The 21492-nt window shown below is 39.0% G+C and overlaps 1 protein-coding gene across 4 annotated transcripts in view; it reads left to right on the top strand.

Moving 5' to 3' along the window:
* The window catches only part of KIAA1328 (KIAA1328 ortholog), a 228982-nt gene that overhangs the window by 192219 nt on the left and 15271 nt on the right, over positions 1–21492 (top strand). For all 4 annotated transcript variants that reach the window (XM_028524448.2, XM_028524446.2, XM_028524447.2 and 1 more), the window contains 2 exons: positions 3616–3797; positions 13324–13432. In XM_028524448.2, the coding sequence (XP_028380249.1) occupies positions 3616–3797; positions 13324–13432 (291 nt within the window). The remainder of the gene's footprint in view (positions 1–3615; positions 3798–13323; positions 13433–21492) is intronic.

Raw genomic sequence — 21492 nt, 5'->3', positions numbered from 1 at the left:
GTGAAAAATAAATGGTTGATTGATCTAATAATTTATTGAACAGGAATAAGGAAACCAGAAGTTGAGACAACTGAAGTTTTTCATGTGAGTGACAGAGAAAATGGTGATTGCATTAAATGAGAATGGAAACAGATAGAGGAACTAGTTTCAAAATAAAGATTATGTGTTGCTTGAACATGAGTTGGTTTGGGAAGTACGACAAGCCATCCCTTGGCAGCTTTCCTGCAGATACCTGACCAGGTCAGCAGTCGTGGACAGCAGTGTGGGCTGGACAGATCTGTTCAGAAATCCTGGTTGAGAGTACCTGGGCATGGCAAGGACCACTGAGAAAGTGCTAGGGAGAAAAAGAAGGACAAGGACAGAATCTTCAGGAATGGCTGCCATTTCAGGAGAGGAGGTAGAAGAGTTCCCAGTAAAAGAATCAGAGTAGAAGTCTCTTAAAACTATTAAAACTATCAAGATAATACAAATATTATGAAAACAATCAAAATAATATGTATATTATGAAGTCCAGGGGAAAAAAGTTCTAAGAAAGGAGTCCATTGTTGAGAAGTAGTCTAGTAACAATACTGTTGAAAAAGAAAAGGCCCACTAGATTTGTCCTTTAAAAATATTACTTTACTAGGTATGTATGTTAAAATTAATTACTGTTTCTAGAAGTCCAGCAAAGAAGGGAAGGAGAGAAGAGGTGGTAATATAAAAGTGATGGTGAAAGTTTTTGTTTTTTTACAAAAGTACATGCCTATTGAAATAAATTGAAACATTCAGAAGTATATAAATTAAATTATAAAAGTCATCCATTTTATTTCTACTTCTCTGGTTTGGCATTTATCTGTTCAAAACTTTAAAAAAAATTTCTATATTTTTGTTTCTACAAAAATAAGATCCCAGTATACATTCTTTTATTACAAATTGCTTTTTTTTTACTTTCTAGTATATCATGAACTTTCTCCACAATATATACAGAACTATGTATAGAGAACTACATACCTTATATTTTAAAAGGCTAAACAGCATTCCTTATGATGGGCGTATCATAGTTCATTTTCTTACTCTCCTATTGAAAATATTTGCTTTAGTTTTTCACCATTACAAATAATACTGCTACGACCATCCTTTAAAAAACATTTGCCCCTGGCTGGCATAGCTCAGTGGATTGAGCGCAGGATGGGAACCAAAGTGTCCCAGGTTCGATTCCCAGCCAGGGTACATTCCTGGGTTGCAGGCCATAACCCCCAGCAACCGCACATGGATGTTTCTGTCTCTCTGTCTCTCTCTCTCTATCTCCCTCCCTTCCCTCTCTAAAAATAAATAAATAAAATCTTAAAAAAAAACATTTGCATACTCTTGTTTATGTGATTTTATGGGATAATGTCTTAAAACAAGAATTATTAGGAGGGCAGATACATTTTTATTTTATTTTACTTGTGTCGACCTGTCATCCACAGAAGGGCGGTAGCCCATCAGCAGCTCCTTCAGTGCACTGAAACGCTGGTGTGCACACCCTCACCGATACTGAGTGTTATGCTCCCCACTTAAGAGGTTTTGGTTTTAGGTTTAGTTTTGATTTTTAATGGAAAGTTTGATCTTGTTTGTAGTCCTAGGAAGGAATCCAGCTGAGAAGAGGAGGAGTCTATAAGTATTAAGAAAAGGAGATGATTGACAGGCCATAGTCACAGAGGGCATGGGTCAAAATGGTATCAACAATATGAATAAAAGGTATAATTTTCTTCAGAGATATTAAGAGAAGAATAGTAGATGGATAAAGATAGAAATAAATGCAAATGAAAGAACAGATTTTTATGCAGTCATCTTTATTTCAAGGAAATTAGAAACTAAGTTCCCTATTGAGATAGAGGATTACCAGGATGGGGTTTGGAATAGTAAAGGAGCAGGAAGCAATCAGAGCTACAATTGATCAGAATTCGCTGGTATTGTGAGCTCAGCTGAGCGGAGAATGAATGAATTTGGGGGAGGCCAGTAGTCGTGGTCACATTGTCAAGCAGACCTACCTGTAGTTGTTGGGTTGCCTGGGTTTGGGGCTTTGGGGTTGCAGTTGACTTATCTTACATTCACAGTGAGGTCATTTTATTCTCCTGTTTTCCCGGACCGTGAATAGACGTGATATGAGCTAAGATACACATCCATTAGTTGTTCCTCGTTGGAAAGTGATCCCTGGGTTCTGGTTTAAAAAAAAATTAAAGAATATAAATGTAATAATACATTGCATTATTCCCATATAAGGCCATGTTTCATGAAGCCATGTAATTTCTCTTTTTTATTAATAAATTACAATGTGAACCAACATTACTAAACATTCCGATCAATAGAAGGCCAGCAGCTTTGATGGGTTTACGTGATTTGACTTCTGGCCCCAGGCCACTTGGGATTAGTAGTGGACCCAGTAATACTCTGTCAGTTCTTTCTTGTCTAGAGATGATTTCTGCTGCTGGGGAGTGTATGCACCTTAACTTTTAGGATCTTACTTACTGAGTAAATGTCTTTCTTTTTTTTTTTTTTTTTTTTTTTTCACTTTAATTTTTACTTTGCTTATGGACAAACAGGAGAAAAAACCAAAGTGTTATGGGTCTGTGGTGAACTTAAGTTACAAGGAAAGGCTGGTAGTATAATAAGGGATGTATATATATATATATATATACACACACACATCATCAGATCATTACTCTCCAAAAAATAAAATGTTGTAAGAGGAAATATGCTAAGGTGGGGGCACAATTTATTAGAGAGAGAAACATATGCACAAGTGTTTGTTTTTATTAAAATTCTCTTTATCCCATATTTACCTTGTATAATGAAATTATGTGAGGACAGAGATCAACTCTTCTACATCATGCACTGTTATACCACCTTCTTCCATACTCCGGGTACATGAGAAATACTATAACAATTGAAAATGAGAAACACAAATGCACTTTGAGGCAAATTGGTAATATTTTAATTCCTAATATTCATTTTTAGTATTTGGAAACATTGTAGTTATGCAGGCCTTGCTTTAGCATACTTTTTTACTTCTACAGACATTCTAGTTCTCAGTCACAATCTGTAGCTTTACTAGTAGTTTTATGGGCCTGAGTCTCATTTCCCCAACTCCAAACATAGGCTTTGGAGGATAAAGACCATTTCTTCTCCCACGTTATTGTGGTAGGACACAAAGGAGACCTTCAGTATATCCTGGCCACATGTCCCAGTTGGCTAGAGCGTTGTTCCATGCACCAAAAGGTTGCCAGTCCGATTCCAGTCAGGGCGCATGCCTAGAGTGCAAGTTCAATTCCTGGTTGGGTGCCTACAGGAAACAACCCATCCAACCCATCGATGCTCCTCTCTCACATCAAGTCTCAGTCTCTCTCTCTCTCTCTCTCCCCCCACCCCCCGCTCCATTTCCTCCCTCCCGCCTTCTCTAAAATCAATGGAAATGTCCTGGGGTAAGGATTTAAAAAAATAGATCTTCAATAAATTATTTAAATTATTCCTAAAAAAAAGAAAAAGTTTTTACTACCCTGAGTTGTATTTCAACTCATACCGAGTTTGTATGCCTTTGTGTGATCTGTATCCATTCTGTGCTCTCTGCAGCTCATTCGTATTTATTTTTTTCAGTTTGTTGAAGTCAACAGGCGATGGCTGGCTGCTTGGAACATCATCATCCATCAAAAAGCACCAAGAGTTCACCACCAGGGGAGAGACTAGAAAAGAGAAAAAGACCGTTGGGTTTCAGTCACATACGGAAGATGATGCTCTGCGCTCATGTTCAAAGGAAGATACATATCGACCCCAAAGAGGTAAGCTTGGCATCTCTGTAGCAAAATGAGAACCTGTTGGGGGAGGTGGTTGCTGGTGTCTGCTAGCCATGAACTCCAGGTGATTTCCTGCAACGCTGAGCAAGAGTTAAATATGTTACAAACTGACAGGTGCCTGCAAGGCCACAGGCAGCACGTCTAGACCAGTGAATTATATCAGTGTTTCTCCGAGAATACTCATATGAGAAACTATCCGACTTGTCCCTCTTTTTGCGAGCAACAAACTGTAAGAATTATTCAGTAGTAAGTATCTTCATAGACACAAAGTAATGTTCAAAGTGAGTAAAGAGGACAAGAAAGTGAACATAAATCTCTGCTAAGAAAGTAAACTCTAACAACCACAGTTCATCTTCAATTTGCTGGAAGTATGGGGAGGGTGGAGGAGAGGTCATGGATAAATTCTACATTGTGGCTGAAACAAAACCTCATAAGTTTTAAGTATATATTGCCTAGTAGTCTTTTAAGTACCAGTAATTCTTCCTGTTTTATATGCCATGGATATTTTTTTAAATCAGTTATAAATAATGGTGTAAAATGTTGAGTGAATCAGTTAAATTTAATTCTGAGTTGTTTCTGGAGTGGCTTTGGCTTAATCTGTCCTGGAATTATTAAGGGAAGGAGTCTGGAGCAGAATGGAACAGGTCTGAGCTTTTGTGCGGAAGAGAGCTACAGGGAACAAAGGGCCGAAAAGGGCCTCAGAGCGCCCTCTGCTCACAGCTCCCTTCCGGACATCTGTCTCTTCTGCTCACAGCCATTCACACTGCTTTCCTTCGACTTACCTCTTTTCCAGCTGGTAGCACCAGCCCATCTCTAGGATTCAGCAACGACCTCTCCCTGGCTACTGTCACTCTCCTACTGGACACACATGCAGTGCTTTATGAGAAGGTCTTACCGGTGTAGCACCGCGGCCTTTTCTCCTCATCAGCCAGCATTGTCCTGTTTTGTTTTGTTTTTGTTTTTGTTTTTTGGTTTTAATTACGATTAACCTCTAAGTTGTTTAATCCTCTCCCAGATAATTGAGAGATGATTATTAGTCCCAACTTCAGAAGGAAGTCTATCCATAATTTGAAACAAAAGCAAAAGCTTCTTTTGTTTGGCACAGGGGAGAAGTTCCCCAGACCTCCACTGCGTTAGGACAACCTAGGAACAGCAATGACATTCAGCAGGCTTGGCCTCCCAGGTGGACTCTTCTTTGCTCCCTCTGCTGGCAGTCCGTCAGGAAGGGGCGGCTCCTGCCTTGGCTTCCGCTCCTCTTCAGTCATTGCACTTTCAGGAGTGGAGAGTCCGTCAAAGTCGGCCTGGCAGTTGTACCATGAGGCTTAACGTAGTCTCCTCTTAACTTGTCACCCAGTTTGTGTTGTGTGTCAGCACTAAAGTAAAATGGCAAAAATAGAAAACCAGAGTGTAATAGCAAAGGGACAAATAGCTTGTGTGAGTGGCTCAGACCACGGCCCCTCAGAAAGCTACAGCTGGAAAGGCACTGTGAGAAAGGTGTCGTCCAGCCAGCCCTTGCCTTGGTGGACGTTAATCTCTCTCAGGCCCAGCTACAGAAGCCGGACGCCGGGAGAGGGCTTGTGTCAAAAAAAAAATCAATTTCTAATTTGAAACAAAATCATTTTGACTAATAGGGGTTCAGAACCCATTACTTTTTGCTGTGTAGTCTGCTGACATTTCGGCACTTTCTGTTGTGCACAATGAATCCTAATAGTCATTTTATAATGTTGCTAGACCAATCAATTTAACCAAGAGAAAGCTGTTACAGTTCTGCAAAGTTTCCAGGAACAGTTTTCACTCAGGGTTTTATTGTTTTATTAGTTTTTTTTTTCTTCCTCTTTTTTGGGGAAGAGTTATAGTGTTGCAGTAAAAACTAGAAACTTGTTCATCTTTACGAAAGTTCTCTCTTAAGGCATTGTAACTCACAGGAATCACTAACTTTTTTTATTTGTAAGAAAGGCTATCTTGTATTTTCTCTTCTTTTATTCTAATATGGAGTGTTAGCAAAATTATAACGTACCTGATGATTGAGAGAGGGCCCCTTTGAGTCATCCTGTCCACCGCAGAGCTGGTACACACGGACTCCAGGACCGGGCAAAGTTACTGCAGTGGCATTTGCTGCGGCGCCCCACCAGACGGGAGGCAGGCTCTCCAAGCTGTGCTGCAGAGGGGTGGCCACCTGTTTACCGTAAGGCCGGTGACCTAACACTGATTGCCTAAGTTGTACTGCTTGGTTTTTCCTCTCCTTAACTGCGTTCCCCTCTTCAGTGTATCTGAATTTTTTAATACACTTTTCTTCTGTTTTCTGTCCTTTGTTTTCTTGTCCTTTAATTATTAAGCACTACGCAGGACATTTACTGCAGGACCATTAATCTTTATTATTAGTCTCTTTCTCCTTTACCTCTCCTGTCCCCCTCACCATTCTGTCAACTTTATACATACTGAACATGTAAAAAAAAAAAGAAAAAAGGACCTGACTCTTATCTCAAGAAACAACCTTGTGATCACAAAAATATGTGTAGTATTGTCAGGGTTACACTTAAGGTATAAATTGTTTTTCAGTCAACAATGTTAGGGTTGTATTCCATTGGTTTTATTGTACTATGTGCAAAAAGGAGATATTAGTTAAGGAAATCTAAACTTGAGTCAAGAACTTCTAAGCCAAAGGCACAAATCTGGAGAAAAGATTTCTCTTTCTTCCTTCCTACACAGCGGTGTTTTCATTCTTTCCCAGCTGGTCTCAAACCTTCTCTTTCTGGGCAATCACTGATTCTCTTTCAAAGGAGCCCGAGAAGCTGAAGGCATTTTTTTCCTCGTATGCTCACCTGCTAGCGGAGGCTGCGAGCCCGCTGAGCACACAAGTTCCAGAACTGAAACGCCAGGCTTCGGGGCTTGTCTCTGTCCGCCTCTGCCTCTGTCACCCTGAAACCTGCTCCTTCATTTAGAGCCACCCCCTCTTCATCCGTCTTTCATTGATCTCTGAGTCTCCTTAAACTTTGAGCTAGGCTGAACCTGGAGTAATTTCAATTTAGCTGATGGCATTGACCATGCCTTTCATTTTTGTCTCTGGGTGTTTTTAGGTTATGTAATATACAGCGGCCGTCACTGATGGAAGCTCCCAGAGGGGCTTCCAAACACATTTTTTTATTTAACTGGAAGAGGATTATTGTAGACTTATCCAAAGGGAGGGATGATTTCTGGAGCTCCTAGTTGTTGGTCCAAGCGAACATGTGCTTGCTGTGACAAGTGCTCTTTGTAGCCCCTGATGGGTCAAAAGGCGACATGACTGAAGAAGTAAACCAGTTGGAGTATCCTAAGTGCAGAAACCGTTTCCATCTTGCCTCTTAAGGAGCACTCGTTTAGGTTTATTTTATTAGTAGCATCATCATCATGATTGTGTTTCACCATGAGAAAAGGTACCACAGAATATTACTTCTGACTCCCAGAAGGCTGAGCTAAAAGATCCATTAAAAGTCAGTGCCTTTATGAGTAGGACACAGCAGACAAGCACAGTACAGGGCTATGAATAAATCCAGGCATGTAACTTAAATTGTCCTGCCCTGTCCACTCAAAAAAGGAATTCGAATGCAAGAGGCTAGCGTTGAGTATTGAAGTCACTGTATATGGAATTTTGTCACTTAAACCAGAGCCTCTACATTTTGTATCTTCCATAATAACAAGAACTATCTCAAAACACTATATAATTTACTGAGTTATTATTTATACTTTATATTTCTTCAACTAAAATATAAGCACCCCACATGCCCACTGTTGTATCCCCATCTCTTAGACCATCGCTTAATATGTGGTAGATGCTCATCATATTTGTTGAGTGAGTTAAAGTAACAATATGGACATTGACCGTTCTCTCTGTGTCCTTGCCCCATTTTCTCACAGAAAGGATCTGATCAGTTAGACCTTTTGACCTCAGTACTGGCAATGACTTAGTGATGTAAGAAGAGTACATGCGTGTCCGTTCAAAGTCCTTATGGTGATTGATTGGCAATGTCAAAGAGATAACAGTAGAGTCTTAAAAATAGTTCTGCCTTGAAAGTCAAGAAAACTGTGGGATTTTTCTATTTTCTTTTATCCTAATTGTATTTAATTTATATGCAATAAAATTGCAAGTGCATTAAGTGTCCAGTTTGAGAAACTTTGACAGTGTATGTATCTACATAAACACCCCCAGTTAAGATGTAGTACATTCCCTTTTTTTTGTGACAGTTCCCTTGGGTTTCTTTCTGGCGGTTCTCCCATGAGGTCTCTCTCCTTTGCTTGCAGACAGCTGTCTGCTCCTTGTGTCCTCATGAGGCCTTTTCTCTGTGGGCAGCCTCCCTGGTGCATCTCCCTCTCCATACGAGGACACCAGTCATACTGGATTAGGACCCGTCCAAATGACCTCGTTTAATCTTAATTACCTCTGTGAAGGCCCTCTCTACAAATACATTCTGAGGTATACTGGGAGTTAGAACTTCAACATGAATTTGGCGAGGGGAGAGGACATAATTCAGTCTATAACAACTGCTTTTTTTTTTTTACCTTTATGCCTTTTATTTTTTTCTTATCTCATTATACCGTCTAGGACTTTCATTACAATGTGGAATAAAATGGTAAAAGTGGACTTTATGCCTTGTTCCTGATTTCATAGTTCCCTATGATGCTCTTCCACCATTATGTATGATTTTAATTATAGGGTTTTTCATTGGTGCTATCTATCGTGTTATAAAAGTTCCCACCTTGTTTGCTGAGAGTTGTTATTATAGTGGGCATAAAATTTTATCAGAACTTTTTCTGTATCTGTTGAGATGGTCAGAGCAGGTAAGGAACAAATACCCTGTATCCCAGCAATTTCCTTCTAGGTACATATACTAGAGAGAATCTCATACATACAATGATTAAATTACAAATATGTTCATAGCTGTATATTCATTTAGGGTAGGCTAAACTTTGGTAACAAGTGAACAGAAAAAAATCAATAGCCTCAAGAACAAGAAGTTTCTTTCTTTGTTTTGCAATGGTCCAGGGTAAGTTTAGTTGGACAGCAGCTCTGCTCCAAAGAATGATGGCTCTGCCATCTTTTTGTGCCTTCCAAGGTCACCTTCATCACTGCAGTGTCACCTTCATCAGTGCAGTGACACAGGCAGGAGTGGCAAACTTGGTCCATGGCCACATCTGGCCCACTGCTTGCTTTGCAAATAAGTTTCATTGGAACACAGCCATTTTCATTTTTTTACATGTTGTCTGTGGCTGCTTTCGTGCTACAGCTGCACAGTTGAACAGTTGCAGCAGGACCTGGACGGCTCACAAAGCCTAGTATATTTACCACCGACCCTGTACAGGAAACTCATGGTTGGTCCTGCCAGAGCAGGTCTGCGAAGATGAGGGAGGGAACGGAAGAGCACACTGGGAGGTTTTTATAGGACAGTCCAGTCCTGAAGTGTCACATGTAGCATCCACCAGTTTTCCTCCTGACCGCACATCATTACAAGAGGGACTGGAAACTACAGTCTAGCTGTGCACCCAGGGAGAGGGGAAGAGAGTGCATTTCAGTGGATAACTGGCATCCTCTGCCACAGCGGCAGCCTTCTTAATAGCCCAGACCAGAACCACTCCAGATGTCTGTCAGCCATGGAATGGATGCATAAAAAGAACGCTATCTAGCAAAGAAAACTAACTGCAGCGATGTAAATCATCAACATAGATAAATCTCATAAATACAACGTTGAGTGAAAGACGTCTTAAAAGGAACATATGTATGTGTGTATACATAGTATATTCTATTTTATAACGTTCAGAAGCAGCAAAACTGCATCACATTGTGGGGGTGCGTATCTAAACGGTAAAACTGAAGAACAAAAAGGGACTGCTATGAGGACAGTGGCTGGCTCCCGGGTCTCGGAGGGGAGAAGCGGCGGTGCTGAGGGTGGACGTTGGTGACGCGCTGGGGGCAGTGCTGCCAGGACCCTTTCTTGATTGGAGAGGGGTCGCGCTGGTGTGTTCTTCATCGGTCTTTAAACTGAACTGGATATGTGACACAGCCTGGCTGTTTCTAAATGGCAAAACATAACGAAGGGCCCAGAAGCAGAGCTGTCATGAGCACTGCACTCTGAGAAGTCATCTTCTGAGATTTTGACTGATGGATGGGCAGACACACACCCAGCCGTGTGCAGATAGGACGTGATCCATCATGCTCCACCCTGTCTGTGCATGCAGAAATGCGTGTTTATTTACATAGCTGTATTCACATGTATTCATCTATATATAAACATATACACTTGTAGATGAAATTTAACAGCCTAATGGATGATATTCCTACCAATGCTTTTATTTTTGAAATGTGTACATTGTCCTTGTGTGTGCATATGTAAATGTAGAAGGATGTGCAGTTCTGTGACTATACTGTATGTAACTGCTGGCATAGTAAACATTACATCAAATTTTATAGAATGAATATAATTAAAAGCTGATATATAGCTTTCAAGAAACTTAATGAGCAGAGCTTAGAAAATTAGAAACAGGAGCAAACTTGCTGTAAGGCATGGTGTTCCCACATCCCTGAAGCACCATCAGGATCTGCGTCCACGGACGTCGGTCCCTGCCTGAGAGCAATCACTCATCACTTCTCTGGGGTCTTGTCGCCTTTCATCCTTCGGTGAAAGCTGCGGTCTCTTCGCCCAGAAAAGTGAATGAGCATGTATACACACAGTATTGCGCCTGCAGTTGGGAGGGGTTCACACGTTCCTGAAGCCCATGCAAGGATCCCATCAAAAGTCCTTGCACCCTCTGTTAAAATTTCTTCTTTCTGTTGTTCCCATCGGATGTCAATTGTCTCAACCAAATTTTGACATAAGCGTCAAAACAGACAAACTAAGACCAGTGTTCAGGCCTTATGTGATCGTGACTAAAAAAGATCTTGGTTCTGTCACTACCAGGCATCTCTTCCCTTCGCCTCACCCATGAGCCCCGCTCAGCCGTTTCTGTTCCTGTTTGCCCCTTCACCTCCCCGTCCACCCCAGGGTTCCACCCAGGCAGTTGTAGTGCACGTGAACTGCTTCACCTGCCGCCTCCTCTCAGTTTCACTCTGCTCTAAATTCTGCCCGACAGTCATCTCTCTGAAGACCAGTTTGGTGAATTTTACTGTCATTGGTGCTGTTTTGTTTTGTCGTTGAGGCCAACTAGCATGGTGTTTAAGAGTTTGCAATGCAGACCTTCATTGTATTCAAAACCCAGCCTTGCTTACCAGCCCTGTGATATTGGACATGCTGCTCGACCTTTTCACACTTTCCACTTCCACATCTATAAAGTGAGGACAGCAATTAATTTAAGTACAAGGAGATAATGCATGTAAAGTGGTTTAAATTGATTAGCAAGGTACAAGTACATAATGATGCTCAATAAATATTTCCTGAATATACTAAATATTTAGCCTTGAGGTTTTTAAATTAATGCTTTTGCTAATTCCATGCTCCTTAACCCTTCCTATCAAAATTCCACCTCCTGCATTAAATCTTCCCTAATCCTATAGCCAGGTGTGATCTCCTCACTTCTTAATTCCTCAGACTTTTCGTGTCATTTAATGGCAGTAACTAGCATAGTGATGGAAGCCCTGGGATCAGGTCGTCTGGACGTGGGTGCTGGCTCCCTCACTGACTAGTTCTGTGACCTGGGCGGGTCATGTAGGTCCCTCATGGCTTATTGCCCTCTCTGTAAGTTAGATATAAAAATAGTATCTATCGCAAAGGGTTTTTATGAGAATAAATGTAACTAATTCTGGAAAGGCCGGACTGTAGCAACAGAGCTAGAGGGGGACAGTAACAGACCAGTCAGGGAGAAGGGAACCACAAACGGGCGTAAGGGGAGTGTTTGGAGTGTGGAATACTATAAAACTGGGCTGTGAAAATACACAAGCAATGCCATGACAAACATTTTTAAACTGAGGTGTGTCCATGCTTTCATAGCCAAACAGATTTGCTACTATTTATCAAACTGTACACCTAAGCTGGTTAAATTTTATAGTATTCAAAGTATACTTGAGTGAAACTTTCTTTAAAAAAAGAATACATGGTATATGGAAAAGACTTAGAACAGTATGAGGCATATACCAAGCATACTGTATCTGTTATTATTACTTTATACTGCCTGGGGTCATTTATGATTTTTTTTAAGTTTTTTTGTTGTTATTCTGTTACAGTAGCTTGTTCAGAACACTCTCACACCTTCCTTCACTTTCTCCTAAACTAAACTCGAACTTAATCCTGGTACCAGCCCTTGCCTCTCACTGGGGACTTGGTAAATATTTACTGACTGAAAACACTGTGTGGACTGATGAGTTTGTTTCTGGCATGAGAATGTACTGGTTTGGGTTGAGGGTCCCACAGGTTTGTGGATACAGGGAAGACAATCGTACTTTTAGATGGCTAGTGGTTCACATCTACACATACCAGTGAGCAGTGAACATTGAGTACAGCTTGGAACACCAGGGTTCATGGTGGTTGTTTGGGTGCTCATCTCTATAGATATTACTCTTGCTTTCTCTTGTCCTGATTTTCTGTGGCCACACCTAAACTGTGCCATTCCCGAAAGTAGCCCACTGTATTCTTGGCACGTTAGGGTCTGGTATTCCCGACACACCAAAGTTGTCTTTGTGCTGTTTGAATATTCACCCTTTCCTCAAAGGAAGAGCGAATCTCCTCAAGTAACTTTTTTGAGTGGTCTGGACAACAGTCTCCCAGGAGCCAGGAGAAAATTGTGGATGAGATTCTCATAGTCTCCCAGGAAAAAGGCAGGGATGTGTTGTTTGTGTTGTTTGGAAAATAATATAAAGGAGGAGGAGGAGAAAATTGTTATTATTAGAAATACTAATAGATTCAAACAAAAATAACAGATATTTATGTCTATGTCTTATTATTACTTAGCACTTCAGAAAAGAAATTATCAACTAACCGTTGCTTGTTAGAAAGCAACAGAGGCCAGATCAGCCCTGGGTGGTTGAGAACCTCTCCTAATAAAACACTTCTTTTAGCCCAATGTAGAGTTCTTTGAAAGAAACATTCAAGACTCATTTATGCCTTAAAATATGGGGGGTTAGGATAGTTTAATTTGGGGGCTTTGGAGATACAAAGTGCTGGGATTTTCTATTTGTTCAAAGAGGAGAATGATCTTTTGTTACAGCAGTTCAGGGGAATGAAATAAAGCAGTCTACCAGCTTGGGCATCTTCACAGGAAACCCAACTCAGCAGGAATACGAGAGGGCATCAGGCTTTTAAAAATCTGTAGTTAGTCTGTTATTGCACAAATGTACTTTTTTAAAACAAGATATTACAAATCTCTGATGTTTACAAAATCAAAACAACCTGCTGAGTTTTCCATCTGTCATCGTTTCATTTCAAGGAGAGGGGGAAATGCTTAATTTCAAAGCTTAGGGTTTCCTATAACCTCTAGTATATTACTCAGAATGGACTTTGTAATTTATTTTTATTGAATGCCCACATTTCTTCCCTTATTGTTCATACAGGGACAATGACAGGAGTTAGGAAAGATGTGTCCACATCTCCCATGACAACAGAAAGCCACAAGGAGCTTGTAAGCACAACCCCATCGTCGTTCCGACACAGCACTTCCCGGTAAGCTCTAAGGATTCTTGAAGTTAACATTTTCCACATAAGGATATTTTTAAACATTTTTTATTGACATACAACTGACATAATATGCTATTAATTTCAGGTGTACATCATAGTAATTTGATATTTATATACATTGCAGAATGATTCCCACAATAAATCTAGTTACCGTCACCACAAAAATTATTACAATATTATTGACAGTATTCCATATCCTGTACAGTATATATTTATGATCTATTTAGATTATACCTGTAAATTTGTAATTCTTAATCCTCTTCACCTATTTCACCTGCCTTCCCTCAACCCCTCCCCTTTCTGGTAACCACCAGTTTGTGTTCTGCACCTATGAATTTGTTCTCCTTTGTTTGTTCCTGTTTTGGTTTTAGATTCCATATGTGTGTGTAAGGGAAATCATACAGTATGTGTTTATCTCTGTCTGACTTACTGCACTTAGCATAATACCCTTTAAGTCCATTCATGTTGTTGCAAATGGCAACATTTCATTCTTTTTTATAACTAAGCAATATTCTGTTATGTATATATACCATACCTTTGTGTGTGTATGTGTGTGTTTTACAAATTAATTTATTCAAGCACTCTTATTTCCAGCATCTGGACAGAGCGCACAACCATGTACTAGGGTTCAAAGTCCAAAATATAAACCAAACAATAACAAGATTTCTTATTTTTATACCACATCTTCTTTATCCATTCCTCTGTCAGTGGTTACCTCGCTTGCTTCCTTATCTTGGCTGTTGTAAACAATGCTGCAGTGAACATAGTGATGCATATATCTGTTCAAATCAGTATTTTTGTTTTCTTATGATAAATGCCCAGAACTAGAATTGCTAGATCATATGGTAATTCTATTTTTAATTTTTTGAGAAGCCTCCACACTGTTTTCTATAATAACTGCACCAATTTACATTCCCACCAACAGTGCCTGAGGGTTCCCTTTTCTCCAGATTCTTCTTAACAGTTGGGGTTTTTGGGTTTATTTGTTGGTTTGGTTTTTTTTTTTCTTTGAGGTTATATCTCATTAAGGTTTTGATTTGCATTTCCCTGATGATTAGTGATGTTGAACATCTTTTGTGTCTGTGGACCATCTGTATGTCTCTTTTTTAAAAAACTTCTCTGCCCATTTTTAATTAAAATCTTTGTTTTTTGATGTTAAATTGTATCAGTTCTTTACATATTTTGGATATTAACCTGTTACTGGATTTATGCTTTGCAAATATCTTCTCCCACTCAGTAGTAGGTTGCCTTTTTGTTTTGTTGATGGTTTCCTTTGCTCTGCAGAGGCTTTTTAGTTTGATATAGTCTCATTTGTTTATTTTTGCTTTTGTTTCCCTTTCCTGAAGAGAGTGGTCTAAAAAATATTGCTAAAATCAATGTCAAAGAGTTTACTGCCTATGTTTTCTTCTAGGAGTTTTATGGTTTCGGGTCTCACATTCAAGTCTTTAATCCATTGTGAATTTATTTTTGTATATGATGTAAGATAGTGCTCCAATTTCATTATTTCCAATATAGTTGTTTGGTTTTCCTAATACTGCTTATTAAAGAAACTGTCTTTTCACATTGTATATTCTTGCTTCCTTTGTCATAAATTAATTGACCATATATGTATAGGTTTATTTTTGGGCAGTGTACTCTATTTCATTAATTTATGTGTCTGTTTTCATGCTAGTACCATACTGTTTTGATTTCTGTGGCTTTGTAGTATGGTTTGAAATCAGGGAGTATGATACCTCCATCTTGATTCTTCTTTCTCAAGATTGTTTTGGCTATTTGCAGCCTTTTATGGTTGCATATAAACTTCAGGATTTTTTTTTCTAATTCTGTGAAAGAGACCTTTTCGTATTTTGATAGGGATTGCAGATTGCTTCAGGTAGTATGAACATTTTAACTATATTAATTTTTCCAATCCATGAGCATAGTCTATTTGTGTTATCTGTAATTTCTTTCATCAAAGTCTTACAGTTTTCAGAGTATAGGTTCTTTTATCTCCTTGGTTCAATTTATTCCTAGGTATTTTTACATAATTGTAAATAAGGTTTTTTTCTTAAGTTCTTTTTCTGATAGTGTGTTATTAGTGTGTAGAAATGCAACTAATTCCTATGTGTTAATTTTGTATCCTGCAACTTTACTGATTTCATTTATTCTAATAATTTTTTGGTAGAATCTTTAGTGCTTCCTATGTATAGTATCATGTCATCTGCAAAATAGTGACAGTTGTATTTCTTTTTTTGCATTTGCATTTTGGATGCCTTTTCTTTGCATAATACATATTTTGAGTTTTATGCAATTAGCAGTGGAAAATTCTTGATACTTAATGGGCCTTACTCAGGAGAGAGGCCTTCATTTGGCACCTAGAATTGGCCAGGTTGAACTCACGGAGACCTTTTCTGTACACATGCCTTTTCCTTGTTGACGATGGTAATTGGCAGAGATTTCCATAGAACCACAAACTAATCTTGTCTTTCATCAAAAAAAAAAAACACTCTGCTTAGCAGCAGGTCCTTCCAATTTATCACAGAATGGCTATACACTTGGACCGTAAGTTTAATTGACTGAATTAATATCAAAAATTATAGAGGATTTTGTACTACAGTTAAAGGTCTATCAACATTTACTTATACCAGAAAATTTGAATGAAGACTTAATAATTTGATCAGCCTTTTTTGGAATCAGGGAAAGAAACATGTTATTAAAATTCTCATATCTAATAAGCCATCTCTCACTTATATATTTGAGGCTGAATATATAAATATCAGCACCAAAAGGCCTTGACTTATTTTTACTTGGGAATATGATTTAGCACTCATGTACCTAATATGTTACCATATGAATACAAAGTTGAAGACAATTTTAATTGTAAAGATCTTTTGGGAAATGACACAGAGGATAATAATAGTGGCTGTCGTCTATTAAGCACCTACAATATTCCCAGTCCTTTACATTCATTATCTAATTCAATCTTCACCGCAGCCTTATGAAGTGGTACTACTGCCCCCATCATTTTCAAAATTAGGAAACTGTGGCTCAGACAGACTGACTTGCCTAAGGCCTCATGGCCAATCAATAAAAGATAAACTAGCATTTCAGACTCCAAAGCCCAAGATCTTAAATATCATAGTAGTTGACAAAGAAAACCTCCCTGTTTTGGAGGCTACTCACAATCAAAAGAATTTTTAACTAGTTTACCACATTCTCTGTTTATTACCCCTTTTTTACTTTTAACGCTGCTGTTATTTTGCTAAAGACCCACAACGAGTTGTGGTTCTGAAATAGTGATGGGGTTCCTACCTTGGACCACTTAATGCTGTGGCTGAGGGTCGATTGCCCAAAGGAGGTCTATCCTTGCTCACCTTGAGAGATCTCTCTAGGAGAGTTATAGGTAAAGAGGAGAGAGAACCTGGATTTTCAGTCTTAGTGAATTTCCCTGCCGTTGAAGGTTAAAATGAGATCTTTAACACTACTTTAATATGCATTTGATGATTACATTTCAGTTTACAGAGAAGCATGAAAAAGGAAAAGAAAATGCTTCCCCAGTGAGGGTTTTGTAGAACATCCTCAGCACACAGTTTCTGAATGGACCATATCAACTTTGTGGAGTTTTACAAGGCTGGTTAAAATTGCTGTGAAGACTCATATTTACGGGCCTTAAGAAAAGGATTCTTTATCTGTTATTTCTTAATACTGCAAATCAGCTAAATATAGATTCTCAGAAGGTTCCTAAATAATGAGCACTTGGCTAAATAAAACAATGTGTAGCGCACGTAACCCTTAGATGTGCACAGTGGCACATTCCACGTCCATCCCACAAAGTGCAGAGTCGGAAAAGACTCGGTGCTACGAAAATCAGTTACCGAGGAGGCACAGTGGTTGCTTTCCAGATTTCAGAATCAGGATTATTTGAATTATTTTCATTTCAAAGCATAGAAAAGGCATTTTTTATAGACTGCTTTTCAGTTATATCGGGAAAACCCGATGCAAAAGAAAAACATATTGCTGTTTGTTGAACAAACCCTTGAAGCTAGTAGTGAGGTAAACAGGAGTAAAAGACCTTTTCCTGGTCACCCTGAATTCCAAGAAATTTCGAGACTTGCAAGAGAGCGTGGGCGGGACATATGCTAGTGGGAGACAGGTTTTCCTTTGTTCTCTGAAAAGCACTAACGCCCAGAAGAGCCCCATATCATTCCATATGCAGGTGGTACAACAAGGCGTGGCAAAGTCGTCTTTCTCATTCACAGTGTAGGCTGTTAATTGTTCTCTCTGCTGCCTGTCAATATAATGTGAAATTTTCATTCCCCATTCAAGGTGGAAAAGTTGTGGCTGAAAATGTTAACATTTGCATTTTTATTTGTTGATTTATTTAAAGGACAGCCTCTCCCACAGCAATCCATCACTCGGTGACACCCCAAATATGAATAATGTATTGTAGACTTGCAGTTACCATGTGTAATAAGTGCTCGAGACAGTAAAGGAATGTTAACTATGTTGCAAATGTAATATTTATTGACTCATAAAGTTTATTGCTTTTGAGGTTCAATAATACTGACCATAGGACATTAATATCACTTATCTTGATTTTAGCTGGGCACCTTTGTATGTAGAAATATTCATCTGTCTCATGCTAACAAAATAAATATGTAATTTATAACACAAGCAAGAAGGGCTTTATAGTTTTCTGTGCTGGGAACTATAATGCTTCTGTCTCTGCATTTCACTTCGGGCCTCCAGGATTGATCACACCCCTGAGCTGTCTGAGGGAGTGAGCACGCTGGTCATCTTGGCACAAGAGGGTGGCACCGATGAACTAAACAGGGCCAGCATTTCTGCTTGGCTGGGACAGGCAGCACCCTGTAATCACTCCACCAGGAGAGAGGGCTGGGGAGGACTTTTCCCCCTGGCCTTCTGAACACCTACCTAGCGGGCAGGTGCTCCTTCTCAGAGACAGTTCAGTCCTTTTTCTGTCCTGATGCTGAGTCAGGTGTACTGATTGTACTTGATCCTATTCTCCAGTGTGAAACCAGACCTGGGCCGGTTACCCATGCATTTGTAACGAGCACAAATGTTACTGATAATTAACCCTTTTGTGATAATTAACCCTTTCGTTCCAGAATTAGGTATGTCCACTGCCAGCAATAAAGATCATACAAGAAATATCTGGCCACTAGACTGAAAGAAGTAATGTTAATTAGCAACCACCAACTATAGTTGTCATCCCCATTAAAATGCAGAATTATGGATTTCTTCATTATAAATAACCTTTCTAATTGTACTTGATGTATACCAATTTAATCAAAAGATATACTTGCAATAGTCAGACATTTGCATTAGTGTAGCTTTAGATCTTCAAATCTTTTATTTCATATTTGACTGGGAAAAGGAGTCTTGCGGCTGTGTATCCTTTGCATGTTGGTGTCTTTTTCTATTCGGGTATGTGACCTATACATTTTACATTACAAATGAAGACGGTATCTTTTGGGATTATTCAATGAAACAGACATCTCATCACTTTTAAAATACTTAGTGGAGTGTCTCTCTCTCAGTCATGTGACAACACAGTAATGATTATTCCAAACTGTCCGCAGAGGCAAATACCAGGCATGCAGCAGTAGGATTACATTCCCAGTCCCTGAAGAAAAAGGTTACTAAGGTCTCTTCTCTCTGTTCTTCCCTGACTCATAAGAGTTAATACTGCTATTTTCAACCCCCTTTTTGAAAAATTTTTTTTCTCTTTTTTAAAGTTGGTTTTAGAGAGAGAGAGAGATATTGATTTTTTTTGTTACACTTACTTATGCATTCATTGGTTGCTTCTTGTATGTGCCCTGACTGGGATACACTGCTTTAACCAAGCTACTATCTGACCAGAGCCTTTGAGAGAGAGAGAGAGAGAGAGAGAGATATGGAAAGACAGATCCCACCAAACCATGCCTGATTAGTGAATTTTTGGAACTAAAGCTGGAATTAGCCTATTTCTAGGGAGTACTGTTCATCTTTCTGTTTGTAGGAGATGTTGTTCCATTTATGTGAGTCCTCTTCAGTTCGCATCAGCATTTCACCGTTTTCAGTGTACAAATCTGTCACTTCTTTGGTTAGACTTATTCCCAGGTATGTTAATTTTTTTTCATACTACCATAAATGGGACTTTCCCCCTTGATTTCCTTTTCAGATAGATCACTTTTGGTATAAAGAAACACAACTAATTTCTGTATGTTGATTTCGTATCCTGAAGCTTTCCTGAGTTTGTTTATTGGTTTTAACAGTTTTTTGTGGTGTCCCTAGGGTCTTCTGCATTTAGAATCTTGTTGTTTGCAGAAACAATTTTATTTCTTCCTTATTTGGATGCCTTTTATTATTCTGCCTTGCCTTGTTGTTCTTGCTGGACTCCCAGTACTTTGCTGCACAGAAGTGGTGAGGGCGGCATCTTTGCCTTGTACAGCATCTTAGAGGAAAAGCTGTGGGCTTTTCATAAATGGTCATTATTGTATTGAAGACATTTTTTTCTATACGTATTTTGTTGAGAGTTCTTATCATGAATGGATGTTGCCCTGTGTCAAAGAAGACATACAAATTGCCAACAGATGTCTGAAAAGATGCTCAATATCACTAATCATCAGATAAATACAAATCCAAACCACAGTGAGATATTACCTCACAACTATTAGGATGGGTATTTTCAAAAAGGTAAAAGCTAACAATTATTGGGAAGGATATGGAGAAAAGGGAACTTTTGTTTACTTAATGGGACTGTAATTTGGTATAGCTTTTATGGAAAACAGTACGGAGGTTCCTCAAAGAATTAAAAAATAGAACTACCATCATATCCAACTCTGCCTCTCCTGGGTGTAGACACAAAGAAAATGGAAAATCAGTGCTGCAAAGGGATGTCTGCACCCTCGTGTTCGCTGAAGCCTTGTTCACTGGGGCTGAGACTCAGAAACAACCTAAGTGTCTGTTGACAGATGAATGAACTACGGAATTATTCAGCCTGAAAAGAGGACTGTGTTGTTTGTGACAGGGTGGATAAACCTGAAGAACATTACACTAAGTAAAATAAGCCAGCCACAGAAAGAGAAATACTGCAAGATCTCACTTACATATGGCATCTAAAAACCGCAGAAGTAGAGAGTAGAACAGTGGGTACTGGGAGGGGGAGGGAAGGTAGAGGAAATAAGGAGGTGTTGGTCTCAGGGTGTGAAGCCGCAGTTCCATGTGATGAATAAGTTCCAGGAATCTAGAAATTGAAATGATGACTACAGTTAATAATACTGTACTGAATATTGTAGATTTTCTGAGAGAGGAGGTTTCCAGTATTGTCACCACAAAAACAAATTGGAACTATATGAGAGGATTCGTATGTTATTAGCCTGACTGTAGTAATCATTTTACTGCATATATATATATATATATAAAATGTTGCATACCTTAAATACATATAATTTTTTAAGAAGACAGTGTTTTTTATCTTTATTTCCACCTTAAGTAACTTGACATGAACATCCGGTTGCTTCTGGCTCCAGTTATGATGATATAATCTTTTAAGTGCTAGAACAACAGATGCTGTTTGGTACTTTGCTGTGCCATGAGGAGGGACAAACACTTATGAATTTGTTCCTCTTCATTGTGTGTGGCTTAAACCAAGCCTTTAGCCCACAGGCAGCTTAGGAATTGTGTAGTTTCATACATCACAGTGCCAGTAACCATTTATATTGCAGAGAAGGAAAAATCATGTAAATAATTGTAACGGTGACCTGTTTTATCTCTGGCAACAAAATTCTGGATTAACAGCAGCCATGGGTTTCAAGAAACATATTTCTATTATGCTAGTAATAAATGTGCAATGCTGAAAATTATGTATCTGTTCACGATTCTTAGCATAGTACTTTAGAGTTGAAAGAATGTTTTTAAGATTCATCGTCTCATTTAAATTCCACCAAAGCCCTGTGAGCTAAGTGGTAGTATTATCCCATTTTCTAATGGGGAAATGAGAGCTGAGAAAAACTGAGTGACTGACCCAAGTCACACTACACGGAAGAAGAAAAGGCTTGAAT

Source organism: Phyllostomus discolor, chromosome 9 (assembly GCF_004126475.2).
Source record: "Phyllostomus discolor isolate MPI-MPIP mPhyDis1 chromosome 9, mPhyDis1.pri.v3, whole genome shotgun sequence".
Taxonomy (NCBI): Eukaryota; Metazoa; Chordata; class Mammalia; order Chiroptera; family Phyllostomidae; genus Phyllostomus; species Phyllostomus discolor.
This window is presented reverse-complemented; position numbering and strand designations above follow the sequence as displayed.